This window comes from Micropterus dolomieu, linkage group LG20, assembly GCF_021292245.1.
Source record: "Micropterus dolomieu isolate WLL.071019.BEF.003 ecotype Adirondacks linkage group LG20, ASM2129224v1, whole genome shotgun sequence".
NCBI classification, from domain to species: Eukaryota; Metazoa; Chordata; class Actinopteri; order Centrarchiformes; family Centrarchidae; genus Micropterus; species Micropterus dolomieu.
This window is the reverse complement of record NC_060169.1, coordinates 10,276,493-10,303,652: the sequence shown is the minus strand read 5'-3', so window position 1 is coordinate 10,303,652 and position 27,160 is coordinate 10,276,493. Positions and strand designations below refer to the sequence as shown.

Below are 27,160 nucleotides of genomic sequence, written 5' to 3'. Positions count from 1 at the left end.
AAAACTACTGAAATGTGTTATACAGGATTACTGAAAGAACTGAGTTGAGTGCCACTATGATTTAATTAAACATATTTCAAAGGAAGGGCAAAGTGGCTTATGTGTGGTCTCTCCCCACAAAGTAACAATCAGAATACCGCGACTGAGGGGAAGTTAACCACAACTAGACGGATATGGCTTTCAACTCTACTTTCACACCGTTATATAATTTATTTTAGCCTGATCTGTCATTCAAGCTAACACTGAAAGTCAGACATTTCACAGTTTTAATGTGATGGCTGCTGCTTTGATTCTTACCTTCACATTTCTGTGAGACCTCATTGAACTTGTGCCCAGCGGGGCATTTACATTCAAAGGATCCCACTGTGTTGATACAGTTTCCTCCTTGACAGATGCCAGGGATGGCCTGGCACTCATCCACATCTGTACATACAAAGAATACAATTAATACACACCATAACACACAGATGAACAAACACACATGGACACAGATTGCTTTAATGTTCAAATCCAGACAAACAGACACAGAGATGGTCAAATACAATAATATAGAGAAACTGAAGCCAAATCGACCAAGGAAGAGATAAAAAAGAGGGAGATAAATATAGAAAGGACAGGTCTACAGTCAGATAGAAGGTTATAGTTGGAATCTGTGATTTTGCGAGGTACATTGGTGATTAAATTAAATTAATTTAAGGAATATGACAGATTACAACGTAGGTCTAAGCCTAAAAACCTCCAGGAGGCTGTGACCTGATGCAGTCCCAGAGTACTCCATGTTCCTCTGGGTCCTGGCTCAGGGCCGCCTCCCCTGCAGAGATTCTGATGTTGTTGGGTCTGGAGCAAGCAGGCACAGGGCCGTCTTAGCAGAAATGAGCTCTCCCACGTGGCACTGCCAATGACCCGTGTTACTGACTCTGACAGTCCCACCCCAGCAGGGGTCTGCAGGCATTCCATACACATGTAGGAGGCACTGCCGCCCACCCCAATTTAACCCAATTAGAAATAATCCTCTGGAGAGGGGATGATGGGTAGAGATGAGGGGATGACAGAGGAAGAGGGGTGAAGGCAGACAAGGAGGGAGAAGGAGTTAAAAGGGGCAGAGAGAACAGAAGCAGAAGTTTACTCAAATGAGAGGGGAGGGAGGGTGACAGAGAGAGAGAAAGAAAGAGACAAAAACAGAAAAAGAGACAGAGACACTGAGGAACAGACTTTACCTTGGCACGCCCCAGTGCGGTGGTTTGGTATGAACCCTCTTCGGCAGGGGTGAGGCTGGGCTGGGCACATCTCACAGGGGTGACCCCACGCCCGTCCCACTGTGGCGCAGCACAAAGTTTTTGTGCACACAATGCCTGTGAGCTGGCCTTGACACATCTGGTTATTCACAGAGGCGAAGCATGGCCCAGTGCGGTAGTCTGTAGAGGCAAAGCAGGAATTTGCTTTTGTGAAAACAATTTGTCTCTTTATTTTCAGTATAAACGCAATGCAAAACAGCAAGGTTTGGTAGCCATTCAAACAGAAATTTGGAAAAAAAAAACATTTCCACTGGTTGAAGTATTTTAGATATAAGAAACTGCAAAACAGTTAATTTGTAAAACATTTCAACCCCAAATGTGATAAAGAAAGCTAAAGCAAATGCTGAAAAACATAGAACCTGAACTTGATTCTGTGAGTGATTAACTGTCTGGAATACACAACCAGAAACGCTCAATCTGAATATAATTTTTCTTGACATCTACAACTCACTCACATTATATGTGATGAAAGTGCTGCAGAGCAGACAGTATCATGCTCCATAAAGAATGCATTGTCTGTTGCTGGCATTTTAATCGGTCTGGCTCTCAGGTGCATTGTACGTGCGTGTGTGCGTGCGTGTGCGTGCGTGTGTGTGTGTATGTGTGTGTGATAGAGAAAAGCAGAGATAGGGAAGGGGTCTGGAAAACCTTTTAAAGTTGTGTGGGCGGCTGTGGAGAGCAATAGGCAAAAGCTACAATAAGCAAGAACACCCAGACAATGAAAAATCAGTCTGCTGCACATATTATATGATCATCAGAGCTTTAGTTACTTGCATTGTGTTTTTAAGGCAAAATGGCACATTTACCATGTGGTGTGCTGATTTTTATTACTTTTCTAGTAATACATAATCTACGGAATAGGTCATCATCCCTAAGGCCGGCAGAGGCTGACAGGGTGTGTCTATGGAACACAGTAGGTGATTTCCACACTAGCTACAGCAGCCTAGAATTAAAACGAAAAAACATATAATAAATATGAGCTCAATAGTGTGAAGAAAGTCCCTCCATCGAGATTCTCTCCTCCCCTTCAAACTGGTTTAAACCTAATTCCCTTGATCCCGCTGCTTGTATGCATCTATCCCATCACTTCATCCTCTGTCCAAACACCACTCCTTAGTTGCAAACTCCCCACAGATTTAACAAAATCACTGAATCTTATCAGGTGAAGGATTGGAAGATGGTGAAACAGAGATAGGGACAGCGAGAAAGAGAGTGGAAAAAACTCATCCCTCCCAGTAGAATCTGGACGTGATCCAAAGGCAAAAATCATTTCCACATTTCACGGCAGACAACAAACAGCGAGAGGAAAGAGGGAGACCAGTTCCAACAGCGCAGTCATTTAAAACAAACGAGACATTGTGCGTTTCCCGTGTGGACCAGGGCCCAGCCCAGACCCGTCACGTGCACCACAGCTTCTACGGTCTCTATGCCTCTGGCACCAGCGTTGTGTGAAACAGAACTGGGTCATCTCTCCTTCTCTTTCTCACTCCCTCCTGCTCAGGCTCTACTGGAGACCGAATGCTTTTGATTCTTAGTCTTCTTCTCGTTCCACTCAGGGTGGAAAGTAACTAGCTACATTTACTGAAGTACAGTTTTGAGGTTTGAGTATTTACATTTTGGGCAACATCTACACCACAACATTTCAGAGGGAAATATTCTTAATCCACTACAGTCATTTGAGAGCTACCAGAAAGCTGGAACTTACTACTTTCAAGAATAACTTGCATGCTAAACAACACATGCTAAACTCAGATGACATGAAGCATTGTAACATAACCTAAACCTAAAATGTTACAATGTTTAAGGAATGGTTCAACATTTTGAGAAATAGGCCCACGGTTATTCGCCTTCTTCCAGATATCGAACAGAAAAATTATCCTACATCTTTCCAGCGTGAATGAAGCTACCTCCACGAGCCGGTTAGGTTAGCATACAGTAGCAAAAATACTTGAAACAGCTAGCCTGGCTCTGTCTAAAGGTTAGTATTTTCCAAAATATGCACCTGTTCTTACACTATTTTACCTTCAAATAGAGCCAAGCTAGCTGTTGCCTCCTGTGTCCAGTCTGTAGGCTCTGCTTAACTAAGCTAGCCATGTTCTGGTTCCAGCTTCATATTTAAGAGACACATTTGTGAGTGGTATGATTCTAAATATCTAAGGTAATGATTATGTTTAACAAAATGTCTAACTATTCCTTTAAAAGTAAAAGTAACAGTAACTCAACAACATTAAACGGGCTGCAACTTTTACTTATGATACTTACCCACATTTTTTTCTATTTAAATCAAATTTTGAATGTAAGACTTGTAATGGCTTGTTTTAAAATTGCTGTATTTTTACTTTGAATTAAGACAGCCTGAAAATGTGATGCATGTGAATCATGCAGATCTGTAATAAATAAAAAATTACAGATTTTTTATTTTTTTTCCCTTCTGAGTATCAAGGATGTTCGTTAACGCTCAGCTGCCAATTCCACACCTGCGCAGTGTGTACCACAGGCACTCTCGCACATCAGTGGTACGTAATGTGTTTGGCAGTAATAGACCAAAACAGTTGTATTATTACAGTTACTAATCCAAGTAACGGTGCGCTACTGAACGCACCATCCCTGACGTGAATAATAATAATAATAATAATCTTTATTTGTAGAGCACTTTTCAAAAACAAGTTACAAAGTGCTTCAACAAGTGCATAGACAACAATACAAGCAAGAAAACATTGAAAAGACCAAAATACACATTTAAGATAAATAAGTAAAATAGAACCAAATAAAAGGGATAAAATAAAGTCAAATAAGATCGGGAAAGGCTCTCCTACAAAAGTATGTTTTAAGAAGGGACTTAAAAGATTTCACTGACTCAGCCGACCTGATTTCCTCGGGCAGGCTGTTCCAGAGCCTCGGGGCCCTGACAGCAAACGCTCTGTCCTCTTTAGTTTTCAGTCGAGACTCTGGAACAGACAACAGACCTCTGCCCGAGGATCTCAAGGTACGTGCTGGTGTGTATGGGACTAAAAGATCAGAAATATAACAAGGCGAGAGGCCATGAAGAGCTTTAAAAGTGATCAATAAAATTTTGAAGTCAATTCTAAAACACACTGGGAGGCAGTGTAGTGAAGCTAAAATAGGGGTAATGTGGTCATATTTCTTTGTTCTGGTTAAAAGCCAGGCAGCTGAGTTCTGGACAGTCTGGAGTCGATCAGTAGATTTCTGGGTTAAACAAGTGAAAAGGCTGTTGGCAATAATCCAGGCATGATGAGATGACGGCGTGTAAAATGGTCTCGGTGTCCTTAAAAGTTAACATAGATCGAATTTTTGCTATATTTCTAAGTTGATAAAAACATGATTGAACAAGCTTTGTGGTGTGCTGCTGGAAATTTAAATTACTATCAAACCAGACACCAAGGTTCTTTACAACAGGTTTAATGTGATTTACTAGGGAACCAGCAGATGGCAGTATTTGTTTTGCCATCTGCTGGGACCCGATGACCAGGATTTCTGTTTTTTCTGAGTTCAGCTGGAGGAAATTATTTGACATCCATTTTTTAACTTCACAAAGGCAGTCGGTAAGTGAACTCAGCATTTCAGGGTCTGTGGATCTGACGGGCAAGTACATTTGTGTGTCATCAGCATAAATATGAAAAGAAATACCATGTTTATGGATAATATGTCCAAGGGGAAGCAGATACAAGGAAAACAAAATGGTCCTAAGACCGACCCCTGAGGCACACCATATTTAACTGGACAGAACGAAGAGACATAGTTGTTTACAGACACACAAAACTTCCTATTTGACAGGTAGGATGAAAACCGACCGCGGCTGGACCTTATGTTATTAAAGTCAGCTGGAGAACAGGGAGAGAGAGCTATAAGTAACGTTATTGCCATTACTGTGTCACAGTCTAAGATGCAAAGAACATTGTTGTCCGTTGTAAAGTTTTCAATCGCGAACAGTTCTACATTTATACTTAGGCTAATTGAAGCATCAGCTAAAGCAACACAGCAATGTGAAACTCAGAGAGAAACTCCGTCCGCTGCTGCCAGCGATGCTTGGACTCATCGGGAGCGAGTGGCGTTATAATAGGCTATCACCCAGTAGTGGGCCTAAGTAAAGGGACACATCTGGTTAAAGAGGTTAAAGGTTTTGGCACGTTATTAATTAATTTCTTGTGAATGGTTGTGACAAGGTTTAGGCTATATAAGGCCTTTTCACACGGGTCGCTCTGCGCTCCTCATCAACAGACAGGCAAACGAGCGCTCCGCGAGGTAACCATGGCAACGGCTTCTGTGTGACTGGCGCGATCCTGTTAAACTGTCGCGGTCGTTCTCGTCTCAGGCACACGCCCACCCGCTGCCAGAGTTGAAATGTCAAACTTTTTCCTACAGTTTCCAACAGATAGAGACTGATCAGCTGTTTGAGTTTACTGAATAATATAAGTGTTTCTTTAACAGTCAGGCCACCAGGTCTTAAACAGGCAACAACCTTTGCTGCTGTCTCTTATTCATTAAAAATCATCTATTAACTTCAACTGAACTAATTTGAAAGTTAGTAGTTACATTATTTAGTTATAGACTCAATTATTTCATGTTTCATGTTGCACATTTAGCTGTTGGAGTTTGGTAAAAAATTTATACAAAATAATAATTATTATAGAGAGGTTGCGATGGTGCAGTGGATTAGACCCTTGTCTTTGATTCCCACTGCAACACATCCATTAAATAACTTATTGTCATTTGTCCTGCTTTACCTTCCATGTTAGAGCCGCCGCCAGTTTAATCGGGGTGTCGGGTGGTCTCAGTATATTTTCCTGCTTTTTTGCCCTTTGCCAGTCACATGCCTGATTAAGTAAGGGATCAGAATACTTCCACCACTGCTTTCAACAATGTTTAAGCTTTCAGACAAGAAACCAAACCATTTGACAGGTATCTTCTGTAGCTACTCAAAGCCTACATTATGTGATTTACCTTAAAATCAATTACAGGAGCTATGGAAAGTTTTTGCATGGCGCCCATATAAACTGAGTACAGCAGACTGTGTAAAGAACTCAAGTTTTTCTTTTCATCACTGTAAGATTTATGCGTAATTACAGTTGGGCTGCCACACATAATCCATCTGACATAATTCCTGATTATTACAGCTGTTTGTGGAGGAGAGGAAGCACTAAAAACACAAAGCATGAGCATGAAAATGCAAATACAAGCGCAGCACCTAAACAGTCAGCTGAGGTAAACAGGGAGAGGCGGACAGCTTTAGGGTGAAAGTGGTGTCATTTCATCTGTCATTTTACTGTCTCTCCATGAACTGCATACAGCTGGGGGATCCACCCATGTCCTGTACATCTGGGAGCAATCGCACGTGTTCACACATAAACGCACTCAAACACACACACACAGAACCTCAACCAATGGCCCAACCCCTCATCCACAGTCTAGCCAGAGATGACCTCAAAACATTTTTTTAAAGAAAAATTTTTGTCTTGTTTTTGCTTTACTGCTCTACTTTTGGAAACACGTCAATTATGGTAGCTGCTTCTGAAAACTTGCATCTTAATATGGGAGCAGGTAGTTTGTTTTGACTCTCATTAGCTAGTGATTTCATGTGTGTGCAGAGGTGCAGTTACTTTTGGAACACAATAGAGATGTTGGCTTCCTTAGTGACCGGTGAGATTACGCACAACAACAGCCTCGGTGTGAACAGGAGGGAAGCCCGCTGGGAAGTGGGTCAAAAGAGTTTCCTGGATTAACTCCAAAATGTTTGCACACACCCACACAAAAATCTGCCCACCTTTTTCACATCCACCCTCCCTTATTCTGCCGCTTGGTGATGCTCACAGCATCCTTACACAGAATATGTGCGCTTGCATTGGTCTTATATCAGGGTGGGGCCTTCCCTATTGGCCTGTCAGCAAATTTCTCCATCCTCCCAGGACTAACAAGTTAAGCACGCACTCAAACACACACAGGACACACACTTTTGGTTATCTATCTACTGAGGTTCGCATTGGGCTAGAACAGACCCTAATAGGGGAAAGTCAGTGACTGCTGACTTATTGACTGTGTAACTCACGTGTCACTATGTTTCAGGCCAGTGTTTCACCACCATCCCAAGTGAACTCCATTGCGTCACACCAAAAGCTTGACTTTATTGCTCTGTAGCTGAATGACTCTGCAGGAGAAGCAAAGAGCCCTGTGTGCGATTAGCACCAGTGTGGCTGGATCTCACCAATCCCACATTCCAACCTAAATCACATTTGCAACCAACAAAGAACACGTTGAAGTACCAGGCTGCATTTTCACTGCCGTCAGCTGTGCCTGGTGGTGGGACCACTGGTTAGCAGACCATCAGTCACTTTGGCAATATAGCTCAAAGTCACAAAGCTCTGCAGTCGTGATGTGTTCATGTTGAGCCATGATAGCAACAGGATCTTTCCATATCCAAGAAAACCTCTGAGTCCTGAGTGCAGCTACATCTCCTCTGGTCAGATCATGTGTTTGTGGAAAACCTTGTTCGTGCTAATATGATAAGATCACGCCTAATAGGGTACAGTTCTGTAAATTGCATTAAAAACAGTGTGGGGTTGTGCATGTGTGCATGGATGTGTGTGCACATGTAGTTTATGTATGTGCTTGTGTTTGTGTGAGAGCACAATGTCTTTCCCTTGGGAGGTGATGGATCGTAGCCAAGGAAATTCCAGTGAAAGTAACTTAACCCAAAATGCCACTGTATTCGTTGGCCTACTTTCTCTACCTCTCTTGCAAAATAAAGGACCAAATAACTGATAACTTTCCGGGCTGAAAATACAGAATATTTTCATTATTGATCAATCTATTGTAACTATTTTTATTAATCAGTCAATAAAATGCGACAAAATGTGATTGTGAATAATGCCCATCAAGTCCCCCAAGCCTAACATGACATCTTCAAATAGCTTAAAGAGTCCAAAACCCAAAGATATTCAATTAGCAATGACACAAAACAGAAAAAGCAACAAATCTTCACCTTTCAGAAGCTGGAACCAGAGAATATATATTCAGCATTTTTGCTGAATACTACATTAACACCCTGCACTGGCCAGTTCAGACATATCTAAATCTTGGATAGCATGGAAACGTGAACACACAATGACACAAATGAATACCTCATGTCAGTCCGGCACAATATACTCTTGTTAAGATGAACGACTGAAAATGGAAGTTAGTCTCCAAGCAGCTGTTCCCAGACACACACAAACACACACACAACAAAAAGTCTGCCTGTTTCATAGCAGACAAGAAACCACCATTCATAAAGCAGCAGACAGTTTGCATGCTTGTCACCTTACATGGCAAATCAAAGTTTTAAAACCAAATGTGGTTGAATTCTTTACCCGTACATGATTTCTTCATCAGAAACCATTACACAAGACACAACAGCAGAGAGTTTCTGAGATTCCTTGTGTTCACCGGAAAAGTATGAACAGCTAGAAGATACTGTGGGTTGAAAAATAAAGTTCTTCATTTGAATTCCTCTACAGTCTCACAAACTCTTTGGCCAAGCTTCCGCAGGAAAGAGTGGAAACCAAAGTTACAACACGTAGAAGTGTGCTTCTGCAGATAAGGCCTGGCGTTAACCCACCAGGCAACCAGATAGTGTCTTATTCGTTGCAGGGTTGAAGAAAACACTAAAGTAAACCAAAGGACAAATCCTTAGGCAAACCTCACTGACAGGCTCCTGAAGCAGGGCCTCGTTAAAAGGGACATTACTAATTAGGAGCTCTGCTGCAAATCCAAATATTAGCTTTACAAGGTCACCACATTGACCTCTACAGGTCATCACCACCACAGACCCCCAGCACATACACAAAACACACACACACACACACACACACACACACAGACCTGCATATGAGTACGCTTCACTCACAAACACAGCGCATGCTGCCCTTGCTTTGCGTGTGCTTGTATACTTTGGAGCCTTGCTCACATATGCCAGAGAGCAACCACAGGAGGTTGGGAGGTCTTCAGTTAACAAACAGCGCACATTTAGAAAGACATTACATTCCCCAGAATGTCGTTTTAGAGCAGATGTGGAAAATAATGGTCATTTCTGAGCTCAAGCTTGTCATGCAAATGTTCCACAACAAACCACATTCCTGGAGCCACTGGCATTACTAAGAAGGAATCATCTTCAGTCACAAAAAACAACCGCCATTCAACATCAAATCACATTTGTAGAGCACAGAGACAGTGTGATGTAAGATGAGTAAGGAGAAATGCTGAGTACTGCAGTGTGGCACTGATGACTGTACCTCTCTCACACTGAGCCCCGGTGAAGCCGTAGGTGCACACACATCTGTTGGGAGCAACACAACGTCCTCCATTAAGACAGCCATTTTCACAAACCGCTGGAGAAGACAGGAGAGGAAAAACAAACAATGAAAGAAAGAAAGAAAACAAGGAATTAAAAGGATATTTCTGGTTTACATAGCTTGGGCTTTATGTTTGTAGTTTTGGCCATCATTTACATTGGTTATGAGAACATAGTCACAATCTGGGAACAAGCAGCCATCAATAATACCAGCTACACACAAGCTAACAGTTTAGGCACATTATCTAAACGTGAAAAAAGTGAAATAAGTGAGCACAGCCGAAAGGCTGTTGATGATCCTTCATTAAACAGGAAAACAGTGAATACACAACTACAGGCTAGCGGCTCTGTGAGGCTGTATTGGGCACAGCAGGGCTTTGAGAGCTAACACTAGCATGGCAACATACTCACAATAATAATCTATGTTAACATGCTGTTGTTTAGCATGCTCACCGTCTTAGTTAATGTGTTAGTATGCTAACATCTGCTAATTAGTATTTAACACAAGCTTAAAATGAAAAATGTTATAAATAGAGGTTATATTGCATAGCTTTTTCTGAAATTATGTCAAAAATAATAAGTGTGTCACAGTGATCTTTTCGGGATGATCCTTACGTTGACCACAGTGGTTTCCCACGTAGCCTTTCTGACACAGGCAGTGGTCCTCAGCACATGATCCCCCATTCATACACCGAATATTACAGTGCTGGACTATAGATAGAACAATACAAACACATACACACAGAGCAATGTTGGATTTAAATTCGGAGTACACAAACATACACTGCAGATTAGATGTACAAAATAAACAAAAATCACTCTGAACCTTGGTTCTTTGAAATGTCATGCTAAGATATAATTTCCTAGAGGTTTATGGTTTGCAAACAGATGAGCACACTAAACTGAAGTGCTGTGAGCTGCAAGAGAGCAACATGGAAGAGAGGTTGACTGTGGAAGTCTTCCAAAACACACACACATACACACACACACACAATCAACTCTTACACACAAACACACACACAAACATGCACACAAAAACCCACAAGATTAACCGCTATTTGCAAGAATGTGATTACAACATATATCAATTGCTTGGGGCAGTTTCAAGGGATGTATTTAGGAGGTTCTTTGGCTTAGTATCTCATATTTTTGTACCATGCTAGTTAGTGCTCATTACTCATGATGAGGAGAAGAAAACTTAAGAAAAAAGATGCAAACACCACAGTGGGGTCTGAACTCAAACAATATGAGCCAATTACAGTCTCTTTCATGTATATCCTTCAGAGGAAAAAATATGACATGGCTGCATATTCTGTCATCTATCATCTTTCACAGTTTGTCATTATTGTTGCTGCATGGTGAAATGTTTTTCTAAATATTATAGATCCTTTATATTTATGCAAACAATAGGGTGTGGTGGTATAGGCCTTGCTTACCAAAAAACAGTTGTTTCGACATACATGCCTATTTACATAATTCATAACATTAACGTGTTTATGTTGGCCAAGTACTAGTTAACCCCTCCCCATCTATGCACACTATAAAATAAAACCCATCAAGCTGATGATAGCAAGTGTCGAAGGAGTTCACTCCTTGGGAAAAAGGAGGTGCTGTTTAATGACCTGACTTGGATCCACAAGATGGGGCAATCTGGCCATTGGGACAGGTGCACATGTTGGGTCTGGAGCAAAATCCATCTCCACATGAACTCCGGCAGATTGCTGCAAAGAGGCACATGACACAACATAAGCAACATAAAAATGTTCATTGTCTGGTGCAAGATAAAATAACAGTCCAATGCTCACTTTATGGTTGCAGGATTTGTCTTGATCATGCATGAGAGAAAACCCATTGCTTATCAGCCTGTCTGCTGCAGATTTTGAATTTCAAGTCAAAATTTATTTGGTGCAACTTAAGCCATGATCAAAACCTCATACTGAACTCTCCAGTATTATTTCAAAACTCAAACAGACCACAGTCCGAATATGGTCAAATGTTCCCTTTAACCTTCATTATGGTTAAGTTACAGAAGCCCGCTTGGCAACAGAGCCGAGCTATTTTCTTCTTTGAGCTTTGTTGCCATAAATGTGTACCAGTGTGTGTTTTCAGTTGGTTCTGGCTGTTATTCACTCAGTTGTTCTCTTTCCCACAGACTGTAGTTGGCAGGTCCCCTGCCCCCAGCTCCCATCAGGTAGAGTCCAGCCACTGACCCCTATTCCCTGAACCCCACTGCTAAACAATGTCATTAGAGCCGCGACAGGCATCCGGCCAGCCGACCAGCCAGACTGCAATCACACAACTCTACAGCCTCTCAGACCTTCCTGCCGACTGAGGGGGAGAGAGGGGGAGAGAAAGGGAGAGAGAGGTGGGGAGGAAATGCAAAGAAAAAAGAAACCACTGCCAGAATACCTGAGTAAATGGACCAAAATGAATGACCACTACCCATTTGTTTTAAGTCATGCTGTCGGCTTATCACCACACTAACCCATTGGTAATGTAAAATTATAGGGTGACCAATAGTAATATTTTGTTTGTACCTGAGTAAAGTTCCAAAGCTTACTTTTTCACCTGTTCAAACTTTATACCATCTGAAAGTAACTAAATTTCTGAAAGTGTTAGCCGTCAGGATTTTTAATGTTCATCCATTACTTGAAAACTACAGTGCAGTCCCTTGTAAGTGAACCTATAGGTTCCATATGATAGACTCACTGAACAAGTGCAATAAATCAAGGAGAGTTACATCTTTACTATAATAGTGCATTTTATTCCTGCTATTTGATATTAGTGTTCAAGAAAGAGTGCAAATTTATTTATTTATTATGTTTATTATCTATTATTTATTAGATCATTTTTTCATGTGCTGAAAATAAGTGAATATTCGATCCTGGTTTGCAAGAGTCACATTCCTGTTGGATTTTTTTCCTAACAAAGTAGAAAACTTCAGGTAATGTGTATGATACTGGGTGGCTCCAATAAAAAAAACAGCAGGGTGCTGGTCTCTGAAAACTACTGCTGTTGATGATCAAAGCTCAAAGTTCTACCTGACCTGAATTTACAATGGTACTCGAATAATGGAGGTAATACTCACGAACAATGCACTGGTTTCCTCCTGTCAGAGTCTTCCAGCCTGGGCAGCAGTAGGCGTTGTTCCTTGAGCCACACACATTTGGTCTGTTGAAGACGCAGCACCAGAAGGTCAGTAATCCATGTCACACAGTTCAGATCACTCTCAAGTCTAGACTTTATTTATACACAGACCATAATCACAGATTTGTCTTTCGTCTTTACAATCTATGCAGCATATAACACCCTCTGTCTTTAGACACTCTATATCTGTCTACTGATGGAAGCTTAGTGATCATAGATCCACATACTTTTACAACAAATCTCAATTTTCTCAAAAATTCCAGTGACATTTGTAGGATTAGCAAACACACAAGCCCTCCCAAAACTTTCCCTTCTTTTTTAGTCCATCCATCCATCCATCCATCATCTTCACCCGCTCATCAGTGCAGGGTCACAGTGGGGGGGGGGGGGGACAACCTGGACAAGTTGCCAGTTCATCACAGGATAGGTCAAAATATAAAGTTTATATACATATTAAGTAAATTTAAAGACAAATTATAGGGTATTATTTTTTACCCCTGCAATTATAACATGACCCCATTTGATTAATCTTGTTACCCACTGTGGAAGTCTCGAGCCACTGGACTATGCTATGGTAATTGTAACTGTTGGGTGTGGCATAGCATTTGGCACCAATGCAAAACATTGTTATTGAGGAAAATATTACGCTGCACAAGGTGCTGCAAAAGAATTTTGACGCACCTATAAAAAACATTTCATCTGACATAATGGTGAACACCTGGGCCATCCTGCCACCTACAGGTATGTGACAGGCCTACATGAATGTGAATTTGTAATCGCCTGCTGAGCATGTATTGACTCAGTGTATATACTGTACAGTGTAACTACAAAAAGATCCATCATGTCAATAATGAAGGCTGTTGGATCTTTGTAACATTCTTATAGTGGTAAGTCAGCATGAGACAGTGTGCATGTCGGTATGCTCTTCCTGTCTCTAAACCCAGATGTTCTGATAAATTAACTTAAAGTATGTCAAATAAAAATGCCAGCAGAGAATGCTTATTAAGCTGTCTACTGTATGACCTTCATCAGCTGTTTGCTGTCATCATTGGACATAGCCTTCTTTATTTTCTTTTCTTTCTTGCTTTCCTTCTGTCTCTCTCTCTCTCTCTCTCTCTCTCTCTTATTCATAGGCACGCGCACACACACACACACAACCTCTCCAGCAGTGACCCACTGTGTACAGCTGCAGATGTGATTTATCCACAATTGGGGTGTGGTGTTTTTGGCCTGAAAGCCGATTAGGCTGTTAGTCTCTCTCTCTCTCTGTCTCTCTCTCTCGCCACAGCCACACACGACCAATGGCCTCCTTTGTTTGGATGTAATTTATTATTGCAGTCAGCAGGAATGTGATAGTCTTGCCAGTATTTAATTACAAAACTTTGCTCCAAACTTCCCATCACAGACAATGTCACTCATGGGTCTCAGTCTGCCTTATTAAAAAACACACACAAGTGTTTTCTGACCTTCACTGATCATGAAGGTCTAACAGGTTATACATGAACACAGCAGACACCTGCTCCGAGCCAGAACATGAAACACAGAACGATTTAAATTAAAAGTTGGCATAGAGTGGGAGAGTGGAGGAAAAGAAAAGAAATGAAAAGAAACTGTTCCCAAATTGGACTAATGAGGATTATCATGGTCACATTACCCTCTGAGGACGTCCGTCCCTCCCCTCCTCTTGGCCCTGCTGGCTCTGGAGTCGGTCTGCTTGGTCATCAGCTCGGTGTCCCCGGTGTCCACCACCTCTTCTGCGTCTCCAATCTCGGCGAAGAGCGACAGCAAGGCCACTAGAGCCACGGCCAACTGCAGCAGCCGTCCTCTACACTTACTGTCCGGCATATCCACTTTTAAGACTAACTCCAGTGCTCGGTGCAATAAAAGTCTCCTTAACTAGTTCCCCAGCCCCGTCGACCTCAGTCTGGAGTCAAAGCTGCAAAACAATATTTTTTAAAAATGGTAAAGACGCAGGGAGTGCATGAGATGCGCACAAAAGAAAAACAACTCTGCTGCACTCTGAGAAGTAGCGTGACATGACATCTTCCATTATTAAGTTAGGAAATCATTCAGCTCAGAGTCGCAAAAGTATGCAGTGTAAAAATGATAATGTGCAAAACTGCGCAGGAGTGAGCCGTTACTTTACCTTGTCTCCTGAACAGGAGATTCGCCTCAGACTCGACAGAGGACTGCTTCACTTTTACTTGCAGGTATTGCTGAATAAACGTTTAGAAGAAAACTGCGGAGAAGAAGAAAAGTCACTCAAACCTTTCGCTGAGCTGCTATAAATAGATGCACATCGTAACTTTTGGAGTCTGGTCGTGCGCATCCAGTTGTGTGTTGACTTTGCACAGATAAGTTAGAGGAGCTGATGCATTCCAGAGGATGACAACGGTAAAACTGTCACTGTGTCTCTCCCTCACAGCAGAGCTGTTCCCTCATCCCTGCTCTGCTCAACTTTCCCCAAAACTGTTTTTTCCTTTCTTCCCCTGCTCTCGCGATACAAAAGCTTCAATGCAAAAAATGCAGAAGTTGAGCTCTGGACCTTTAGCTTGAACTATTAACTGTTATATAATAATAATATAGTCAAACCAGAAAAGCTTGGAAGACGAAGACAAAGCTTCTAATACACTTCTAAATCAGTGTCAAAGTTTGATATAAATATCATAAATCTACTATGAGATATTATTTAGCTTTTTTTTTTTAAAACGATGCACCTGTTCACAAGTTACACTTCCTAACAAGACATGCTCTATAGATTAAACAGTTAATGAGTTGTAATTAATGATTAATTAATGTTTATACCTCATTTACTAATTATTTATAATTACACATCATTAATAAGAACTGATAGGTTATCAAGTTTTTAAACATCCCTTTGGCTGGTATTCTTATCTTGTATTTATCATAATGTTGGTAGCCCTTTAATAAATGCTTTAGTACCGGTATTAGATGTCCTGTAAATATTAACTCTGTGCATAAAATATGTTTTGAGGAATTTTGTCCATTGCAGTGATAGTTTTCACACACACTGATTCATGCCTACAGCCACACCCAGCAAATATAGAGTCAGCCTGGCTCCTCTCTCAAGTATGCTATTACTCTAAAACCAAGAGAAACTTCCTGACACTGTATATTCCACTCCATTGGTTTCCACCATCAGCTTTTTTCTCCTTCTTTCTTCTGTTCATTATTATCCACATTCTCCTCTCACACTTGTCTGAACACAGCTGCAGCTTGCTGTTATTCTTAGTTTATGTGTTGATTCGGCACATTAGATTTTGCAGTTTTGTTCAAGATAATAGTTACATGAAATATCTTCTTGGTCAGTGCAAAGTTGAAGCAAAAAAGAAAATAGTGATGGCCTGCCTAAGCTGCTTCAACAGGCGTCTTGCCTTATGTAGTATTTCATCAGGATATTATGAATATATATAAATCATTAGCTCAACTTCTACAACTTTTCTTTTCCATCCTCTGACACTCAGGTTGAGGCACGCATCTCCACTAGCCTTGCTGACATCTCCAGTTGGACGTGTGCCCACCACCTCAAACTTAGTCTCAACAACACTGCACTGCTTTTTTCCCCCTGGAAAGTCCTGCCCTCTGCAAGGCCTCTCCATCACTGCTGACAAGACCACGTTTACTCCTGAACATACTGCCAAGAGTCTGTGTCTGCCTCAAGACAACCAACTGTCAGGCAGCACCCAGAGTGCAACCACAGTGCAATGTTGCAGGTTCGCTCTCAACAGCTTCTATCCAATGCAACTTTTTCGAATCAGTGTCCTTACAAAGCTTCTTTATTTTTTTAATAGTTATGTCTTCATTCGACTACCACAGTTCTCTCTTAGACAGCCTCAAGCCCTGTGAGCCCCCACAGGGGCTGGCTCTCCTGGTAATCGCTTCACCGAACCCCAATGAACTCATCTTCCTGCTCGCTAACAGAGGAAATGAACATTGGACATTCCTGCATGTTAATGAACTCACTTCTGAAAGTACATATTCAAGACTTTTATGAGCTGATGATACTTTAGTACTTTACTAATTAGATTCAAATGCTTGTGTTATCAATACAAAACTCTCTCCTGACTTCTGTCATCAGCTGAATTAACTTACTATTTCTGTAAAAAAATAAATAAATAAAATAATTTAATTTTATGCATGTATTCCAACTTGATTTAATTGTCTATATGATGCCTCATTCCCTACTGTCGTAGAAGATTATAAATATCTTGACCATCATCCAGTGGTGGACGAAGTACTTAATTTTACTTGGGTAAAAGTAGAAAAACCAGCGTAAAAATACTCTCTTACAAGTAATGCATTTAATATTTTACCTAAGTAAAAGTACAAAATTACTGCATTAAATAGGGGTGTGACAAGACACTTAACCCACAAGATCAGACCAGACGAGATTCAAGATTGGGTTCAAGAGAGACATGAGACAAGATTTTAACACTATTTTTAAGAAATCTTTAATGCTGAATTATGTAAAAAAATTCTGAGCATTAAACACTTTATTTCCTGCATTTAGATGAATTTTTCTGCACAAGTTTATGGTGATATTTTATTTTATCTATACAAAAACAAACACAAAATTCAGGTGGCAGGTGATGATTCAAAATCTATAACAGAACATAAGTCAGTGCAGCTCTCAGTCGTTCCGTGCTGCCATCAGTTTCTCCTGTAAATCAACTTATTTAATATCATCCCTGCTGAGTCATGATTTAGTCTTCCCTCCTCTTTGTGTCTTTGTTTGGGGAAGTAACCTCTTTAAATGTGACTGTGGCACCTTTTCACCATAATGACAAATTATTTAATTTTAATTTAGTTATAAACTCCTGGACTTTAACTCCTGTGTTTCACCAGATTTTCTGCTCATGGTCAAAACTTTCTGCACATTCATAATCTCTCCCACATATCTGTGTTCTCTGACATGTCCAGGGAAAAGGCAAAATATTACCAGACTTAACGTCATCATTTAATGAGAAGTCTACTTGCCCTATACTCTGCTGTGTATTACATTTTTGATCCGCTGGTAGTCACGTTATCCCCTTCAGACCGTTTGACCGACGCAGTTTGGGACTGCATGCTGCATGTGAAACCGAAAGTACATGAAAAACTTCTGACCAGGCAGAAATCTCACCATAAATCCACACGTTAAATTCCAGTGCAGCTCACAGTCCCAGACAGAGCAGGCTGCGCTTCAGTTTTTAGATGTTTATGTTGAAAAACTCTACCAGCTACGTTACCACTCCTTACAGCTGTCTGGACTCACAGCGCGAGCGGTGCGGTTACTATCAAGGCGAACGCCAGTGTGGCATCAGCTGGGCGGAGTTGATCAGCTCCGTGAGTCTATCTTATTAGTTATAATTTGTATTTCACTACGAGAGAAAATTAATGTGTGGATTCACAGCATGTCAAAAATGTAATTTGCGTGAATCTCGTGAGACAGCTTTTTACCTGACGAGAATCTCGTGTCGCGAGATCTCGTCACATCCCTAGCATTAAAATCATGATTAAAATATACTTAAAGCACCAAAAGAAAAATATTCATTGTGCAGAATGTCCCTCTTCAGAACAATGTATGTTATATAACTGGATTATAATTATTGATGCACTAATGTGTACATTACTGTAATGCTGCAGCTGGTAAAGGTGGGGCTAATTTTAATAACTGTATGTACTTCTGGGTATAATAATACATTTGCATACATGCAATTTATTTGCTTGCTGATTATATTTTGTAATATTAATCTGTATCTGCAAAGTAACTGTAAATGTACTTTGTTACTTTCCACTTCTGCCATCATCTGTGTTATTTTTGTTTGTGTTAATTCATATTATCAAAAGTGTCAAACAAGAAACAAGTGGATTTACCAATGTATTGCTCTGTCACTTGCCATGACTTTCCATAATTATACAAAGCAGCTGGCCATCTACATTTACTTCCAGCTTTAAAACAATCTCTTCTATCATGTACTGTGTAACTTGCTATTACCAAGGCAAGATAGGAAAACATTAACAACAATTAAAAAAAAAAAAAAGTTTTCTTGTTAACATGGTTTGGAGTAACTAATAATCGCAGTTATAGTCAAATCACCTTCTTTACTTAATATTTGTCTTCTCTCAGAGCTTTCTTGCTGAGAAATCCATCTCTCTCTGTGTACACTCATACACACACTGTTTAAATTTTTACATTATTATTATCTTGTCATTGAGATTTGGGACTCTTGGACCCATATCCTTGTGCTCCATAATAGTGGAAGTAATACGATAATGAAAGCACTGGAAAGTATGTTTGGTGATATAAGATATAAGAATATAATTGAAAACTGAAACTTGTCTTACTTTTGGACTTGTGGTAAGATAAGAACATCAATTACTGTAAATGGTATGTATGAGTAGCGAGGGATGATGGCAGAAGAGACAAAGGTCCGAAGGAAAGGATAAAAGGTCTTGAGTCGAGGAATGAGAGAGTCTGGCGGAGAGGCAGAGGGCAGACGTGGCGTCTGTTGATTGGAGTGGATTGTTTTGACAGTAAGACAGCCTCTCCCTGGTAGTCTTGGAGCCTCGACTCTCTCTCTCTCTGAGACGTAAGCGTGACCTGGGTGTGAGGAACTGAGATGAAGGTGAATAGTTGTGTGCTAGAGTGCAAAGTGGTTTGGGGTGTGTTGGTGGGAGTCATAGACAGCTCACTGGCTTTAACAACCAAGAAACTCTTGACGTTGAGCATCAAAAGGCTTCTATTGGAGCTTTTCATTCAGTCAGATGTGGAAAGTAACTAAGTACATTCACCTAGATGCTGAACTAAAAGAAACAGTTTGGTATTTTGGGAAATGTGTTTTTGCTTTTGCTTTCTTGCTTTGAGATAGATGAAAACATACCACTATCATGTCTGTATCGAAAATGTGAAACAGTAACAGCCATCACCCAATTAATCTGTATGTATGCCGATACATAAGGTGGGCATTATACAAGTTGTACGAGCTTTCTCCTCGGGACTCGTAAGCTGACCATCACGTGTAAAAGTGCCCTTTCATGCATAAGTGATAAGAAGCCAACAACAAGTCAGATACACCACCGACATGTGTACACTCATACACACACAAAAACACACACACACACACACCACTTTGTTAGTGTGATAGCAGTGATGTCAGAGATGAGTGGACTGCAGAAATTGTTTCTCAGGTCAAGTCATGTTTCTCATCAACAAGCTGTAGTGTGGGAGACAACTGATGCCCAGGCTACCCTTTTCCTCAACACAGAGTAGGTGTCATTTACAGTAAGACACCACCTTCCCACCCACCCTCCATCTGCCCACTACCCACTCACCTCTGGGTCTCACCCCATTCTTTTCCCAGTTAATCTCTTTACTGTTCGTAACTGAGCGTGGGTTTCATTTTAGGGAATGTTTTCTCCTCTGGCTTGAAATGGCTGAAGTATAAGGCCTGAAATAGCAAGACTGAAACAGATGTTATAAAAAAGTGGTGTAGTATTTTAATACCAAAACAAATAGCCCTCAGACAACGTGTGTTGACAAAGTGATTGTCATTTAATAATAACACAACTCATGTTCTGTAATTTACTTGTTTCTTGCTTTAATGCTCACCATGACAGAAGCTAATATTTCTCTGTCTACATCACAAATATTCCTTCACCAACTAATTTTCTTGCCTATGTGTTTCATATATCCCATGGCACTTTTTAATAGCTCAGATTGAGATTGTCTCTCACTGTGCTGCGAGCATAACTGTAGCGAGACTTTCTCACACTGTGTGTTGTCTTTGGCTCCAGCAGCCACGGTTCATTTCCTTTTGTCTTCTGCAGCACAACTGCTGCCAATTTTCATGTGAAATATTTCAAGAAAATGAGCTGCAGCAGAAATGAGTCTCCCCATATGTGTGTATGTGTGTGTGTAATGGGGTTACTTGTGATTCTGGAGTTTGGCCTTTTTGTCATGAGGATATTGTAATGATAGAATTCTATCAACTGTTTGGGCTTGGCCATATATTATCACATATGGTCTCCTTCACTAACACACACTGCACATATACAGTGCACTTCTGTAGCACAAAATCAAACATAACCACAAAATAACTCGGAGGAATCCCTTTTCGCCTCCAAATGGATCATTTTCCTTGTGTGTACCTAGGCGCTGCGTGAACTCATTTCCCTTAAAAATTGTTTCCCCAGAACAACAGAATAGAATTTTTTGGGTCATAAAAAGTTGTAATTGGTCCCTTTCATGGTGGGGATGCCTCTTTTAAGCAATAGCTATAAGGGTGAGGAAAGGAGGAACACAGGGTTGACTGTATGAGTCATTTCTAAGTGTCCTGGGAGCAGAGTTTAATAGCTGGTGACTCATCCTGAATGTTTTTCGCTCATAATCCTCGGCCTCTGGTGTCACTCCTGATTGAGAAATCAGGACATTGCATCAAAACACCCCCACTGATGGAGACAAGTATAGAGATCCTCAATGTGATCCCTATTAAAAGCTTGTATTCATGGGAACAACAAACACTCTTGAACTTGCAGGAGGACGGGGTTTCATACACACGCACCAAAAGTAGGCTACAAATAGCAGGGGCTTTAAAGGAATATCCACGTGCCAGACAACCTCACAGTGACGACAAGACTGTGGATTAAACAAACAAGATGTACGTGTGAATTAGCTGGCTTTAAGATGGATTTTGCTGGTCAACACAAGGGGAGTGATTTATGATTCACTGCTGTTCTTCCCCTGTTCACCTCCACAGCGCTAGATGGGGCTTAAATTATATTCCTAATAATTGTGTTTACATTATTTCATTTACTTTGTAAAATAGAGCAGCAGTGGACTGTGATTTATAGAACTGGTGTTAAATAGAGAGACTATACTAGAGACTAGACTACTGCTGTGTGTCCATATCACCAAAAGTGTCCCTGCTTTTCTGGGGACCCTAGTTGTATGTCATACCCCTGTCTCTGCCCTGGTTCAAAGTATGCATTTTCACTGTCTGCTGTGCAATAAAGGAGAAATGTAAACAAAAATCTCCATTCTCATCACTTGTAGGATAAAATACAAGCAGCCCAAGCTGACTGATCACAGTTTTTGCAGTCTCCATGTTGTATCTCCTTTGCCGGTGTAGCCCAAACATGTAGTTCTATTTTCAAAAAGCGCACATCAGCTGCAACTTAGCTTTGTACTCGATGTATGTAGCTGCCCTCACTACACCATAACCCCTTAACGCAAAGGTATAAAATTGGCTGAAGAGGTGTTAGCAGGATGACTTTTTTAACCTTCTGAAACAGCCTGGCTGGCTGTTTTCCACTGCTAACGCAAAGTTAAGCAAACCATATGAAAGTGTTATAAATCTTCTCATCTAACTCTAAGAAAACGAATAAGTGTATTCCCCAAATTGTTGTGTTTATAGTTTATAATATATTTTCATACACATTGGAGTTCATTACACTGACAGTGATGTATTTTGTGATATTGAATTGTAATACATTATAAGGTGTTCATTTTATTTTGTCCACACCCTGTGACTGAATACACACAGATTTATTCAGGGTCTGTCCCCTGTGGGGCACAATGGATAGTATTTTTGGCTTGAGTCACCCATCCAGGCTGGTCTAACCGCCCACTTATCTCCCCTCCACATGTGATTTACGCAGAGTCAGTGTCCCCCACACAAATCTGACCATCTTAGGGATGGAAAACATTCCCTGTTGAGTTTTCCCGACAGGGGTTCACCACCACCATCTGTAAGAGACACTCAGCACAGATGTAGAGACCCATAAACACACTCCATGCAAATAGACACATAGAGAAATATACTTAGATATACACACTAGAGACCCAGTATTAATGGGATTCATTTATGCTAGGGTATCAATTCAGATATAAATACGCACTTTCTTTGCAAAAGGGAGAATAGAAGAGGAGTTCAGAAGGATGAAAGAGAAAGGGGTTGTCAACAGAAATACTGTAGATCAAAAGATGGCGGTGATGGAAAAGAGCTGAACACCGAAATTAACCCTTGAGTTTTGTTGACATCGGCTGGTCATAGACCTCACTACTGTGTGTGTAAAAACAAGACTAAGAGTCTCAAGCAGTGATAGAGGTGCTATGAGCTAAATGCTAACATCAGCGTAATAACATGGTCACAATGACAATGCTAAGATGCTGATGTTGAGCAGGTAATGTTTAGCATGTAGTTTGACGTGTTATCATTCTAACATTTGCTAAGTAGCCCTAAACACAAAGTACAGCTGAGGCTGAAGGGAATGTCAGTAGTTTTGCAGGTGTTTGGTCGAAGTATTGGACAAACTGATATTTTAGCCTGATGATAATACAAGATGGAAATTTAGAAGATTGTCAGATTTATTACAATTCTTCCTAAAGAGACTATGAATGTCCACAAAGTTTGGCACCAATCTATCTAGAAGATGTTGAGATATTTCACTGGTAACTTTGAAAACTTTGATCTGCTGATGGCACTATATGAAAGGTGAAGGCATCATAAAAGTCAGTTGGATTCATGGGAACCATGAATGTTGGTACAAAATGTCAATACAGTTGTTGAGATATTTAAGTGCCATTAACTAAAGTGTGGCTTATAATAATAATAATAATAATAATAATAATAATAACAACAAACAAATTCCATTTGTTTCTCAAAAAGTAATTCAAAGACAAAGGATTGTACAGTATATTATCCTGCATAGTGAAGTTTTTTGAGTAAAATTTTCTCTTATGAACAACAAATCTGAAGATTTTGATTTGGGAGCAGTAATGCTGTGTGCTGTAACATGTCTTCAGTTCAAAATCATGTTTATGGGCAATTCTTATAAAATTAGGAAAGGTCATGAAGAATAAAGGAGAAAATATTAAGTATGTTTTTCAAGCTGCTAAAAAGACCCCAGTACACCAGGACCACAAACAGAAGGTCCAGCATGACAAAGACACACTGAATCATCCCTCCTGGTGTCTGCTAGAATCCAAGTTCTCAGCCTCGGCTTGAAATCCAAGGGAGAAGTGTGAGCTGCTGGCCAAAGCATGAGGAAACGGCAGAGGAATGGAGAGTGAAAAGAGACCAACACTAGAGGAAAAGTCGCATTTTGAAGTTGGCCAACAGAGAAGTTTTGATTCAAGTCTCCCACATCTGTCTGCTGCCTCGTGCAAGAATCCTGGAATCCCCCACCCCCTCATCATCACCGTGTCACAAACACACACACACAAATGTAGACTTGATTTCCAATCCACCGGCACAGGGCATGAAAACAAACATTGTCAAGGAAGCTCTTAAGCCAAGTGGCAGATAAGCATGGCTGCTAACTGAACATGAACATACACACATGTGCACACAAAGTCATATACTTGGAGCAGAAGCTAAGGCCATGAACTGACACTGACCTAGTTTCCAAAGGGGCAATGATAAAGAGAGAGCGGAAAGATGAAGATTTGGAAGAGGTAAAGAAACTCCAGGGCATGTTGTGCTTGAGGACACAGTGTGTTATGCATGTGAGTGAGTGTGTATGTGTGTGTGTGTGTGTGTGTGTGTGTGTGTGTGTATTTCCGCTCAGAGAGGCCTGCCAACAGCCAATATTCCACACACCCATCAGAGCCGCGAAGCAGGGGTAGAGGGCTGAGGCCTGAGAGAAGATGGAGGTAAAAGCTAGAAGTAGAGCACTGCTGAGGAGTGAGTCGATCACTGTGGGGGTTACATACACTCATCTATTCTGCACTGACACACCAGCAACTTACTGTATACTCATTTAACAGAGACCTTTGGCTCGCTCCTCTCCACAGCATGCCCTCACTGGTTCGTGACTTGTGGAAACAGTAAACAGAACTAGGCACAAAAACCAGACTGTCACTTTGTTTGTGTGCATTTGTTTGCAGACCTTACAACTCTCTGTCTCTAGAGGAACATACATGTAGATTTTGGCATGCCAGTAACTGCTGCAACACAACCCAGTCAGTGGCCGTGTCTTGTTTTGTTTCCTCCCAGATTTGAACTCTGTGTGACTCTGATAACATTCAAAAGAGGAACAATTTCATGCTCTCATACTCTGGGCACTTTTTACGACTTTAATTGTTCCATTAAGGCGCTTCAGGGTCCACTTTGTCATATGTGCAATGTGTGTACATGTGAGTGTGTGTGTGTGTGTGTGTGTGTGTGTGTGTGCGTGTGTGTGTGTGCGCGCGCATGCGTGTGTGTGTGTTTATAGTTACTGTCCTCAGGCTTATCAGTACTCAAGTTTATTCTATAAAGGAATTCAAAGAGTTCTGGCTTTTTAATGCTCTGGATCTGAACCAAAGCCACAGAACCTGAAGATTATACTAAATGTTTATCATTTCCTGTTTCAGAGGCATGTCATGTTACTGGCTGGGTTCAAGGAATGCACACACATGTACTAACAAATGCACACACAACACGTGGTTGCATAGATTCAGAGTCTACTGTATCTGTTCAGCTGCTGACTTTTGATTTCTCAGAGCCTCTAATAAGTCTAATATTGTCCTGAAAGCTGAAAACCTCTCAATGTCTTATTGTGGAAGTGGAAAGGAGGACTGTAATAAGGTCTGCATTTATTACCGGCGCTGATGACTTTATCAGTGATTTAATTAAATTAGATTATCATAAAATTTAGTGGTGGCTACTGGACATTAGTCAGTGACTTTAATCCTTTGTTTTTATGATTACAAAAGTTATATAATGGCTAGAGATATTATAAGTATGGATGAAACTAATGTTTGTTTTAATTATCGCTACATCAGATGATTATTTTCTCAAATAACTGATAAATCTTTTAATCCCTAAAACAGTAAAACACAATTTCCCCCTCACGTTCCTGAGAAGCTGCACCTCTCTCTTTCTCTCATTGTAAGTGAGTTTTGTACGATGTGTAATTTATAAGTGTTTGTTAAGTTTTATTATCTGTTTTTGTATGGACGTATAAGACAGGTAGACACACATAATTTCCCAAAACATAGAAAATCCAAATAGACAATTACACTTCAAAAATAGAAGTTTGAATAAATCTTTGTTCCTTTTTAAAAAACTTACTTAATGCAGGCAATTAAAAGGTCCTTTGGCACTGAACACATAATGTATTGATAGCTTAAATGTTCAACTGCTGTTTTACGTGGAATATTCACAGTGATCTCTTTGAGTTCATGAAAGACGTGATGATCATAAAATTCATATTAAACCAGAAGAAATTATGCTTCTCTTGCTTTTTATTCTAGACAAACATTAGCGTCATGTTAATACCCCTAACCCCTTAACTGTTTTATAGGAACTGGACAACAACATAAACTGGTTAACTTGCGAAAGTAGTTTAGTAAGTGAGTGATGTGAGAATTGATAAAAAATGTATCCCAGCCTATGTTCTTCACAAAACTACTTATACAGTAATACCACACAGGTTTCCAGCTGCTGTTTTGACATTAATTCGGGGTCACAGGTCAAACAGTGATCTCACAGGTTTGACAACATGTGACCATCAGCAGGCCTCACAAATCTGAAAGAATGGCATCACATACTCGGTCACTGCTGTTCTTTGTGAGTTGTTTTGGGCGAGGTCTGTGTGACTCAGAGAAAAAAAGAAGCAGGATGGTCTGGTTTAAACAAAGCACTTAATTTCCCACTTATGATATCTTTCATGTTATTAGATGATAGTTATATCTGATTTTTAGTTTGGTGAGATACACTTTCAGTTTCTGTTTGTTTGTTGACTGAAACAGATAAGATGCAGATATCATTATCATATCTAAATTTGTGAATAAAGTGTCTAGGAAAGAGAAGCGATACAATTTCAAGCATGTTCATTTCCTGTTCTTTGTAACAAACCAGAGCCCTCTTTCTGACACCCCAAAAGTCAAGGATTGTGGGAAGTTCTGTGATTACATTTGACAGAATTATCTGAACAGAAAGGCTTTAAGTGTTGTTTTTCTTTAGATACCCTATCAGTGTTTATCTTTCTTTATATTGGTCCTTAGCAGAGCTGCTTCTTTCCCCATCAGCTGCCAGTGGTTCCCTGATCTCAGTCTAACAAGCTGTGCTAAGGGTGATTAATGTGGGCGAGACCCTCCAAGCCTCTCAGAGGACGATGAGGGCCACAGCCCGAAAGCAGTCAACTGCATACTTTCAGCACACAGTCATCTTTTACTTCACCAAAATCTGCAAGTGACAGGCTGCTGAAAACTGAGGGAGAAGTGTTGCAGAAATTATTATAGGCTGTTTACTACCAGTCATTTTCACTGCTTTTTAAGACACACATCTGTTTCAAGAACACTGAACGCAATGCAGGATTGTAGTTTAAATCAGATTTTTAAAAATCTAGCAAGAGTGAAGAATCAAGAAAACATATTTTGGTCTGT

General features: G+C 40.5%; 1 protein-coding gene across 1 annotated transcript in view; it reads right to left on the bottom strand.

Annotated features, from left to right (window-relative positions):
* fbn1 (fibrillin 1) overlaps positions 1 to 15,210 on the bottom strand; it is a 74,205-nt gene extending 58,995 nt beyond the window's left edge. The window contains exons 1-8 of the mRNA XM_046033452.1: positions 14,933 to 15,210; positions 14,441 to 14,722; positions 12,728 to 12,810; positions 11,262 to 11,360; positions 10,255 to 10,350; positions 9,581 to 9,676; positions 1,218 to 1,415; positions 298 to 423 (exon numbers count right to left, since the gene is read on the bottom strand). Coding sequence (XP_045889408.1) covers positions 298 to 423; positions 1,218 to 1,415; positions 9,581 to 9,676; positions 10,255 to 10,350; positions 11,262 to 11,360; positions 12,728 to 12,810; positions 14,441 to 14,631 — 889 coding nt within the window. The 5' untranslated portion in view covers positions 14,632 to 14,722; positions 14,933 to 15,210. The remainder of the gene's footprint in view (positions 1 to 297; positions 424 to 1,217; positions 1,416 to 9,580; positions 9,677 to 10,254; positions 10,351 to 11,261; positions 11,361 to 12,727; positions 12,811 to 14,440; positions 14,723 to 14,932) is intronic.
* Between the last annotated feature and the right edge of the window lie 11,950 nt (positions 15,211 to 27,160).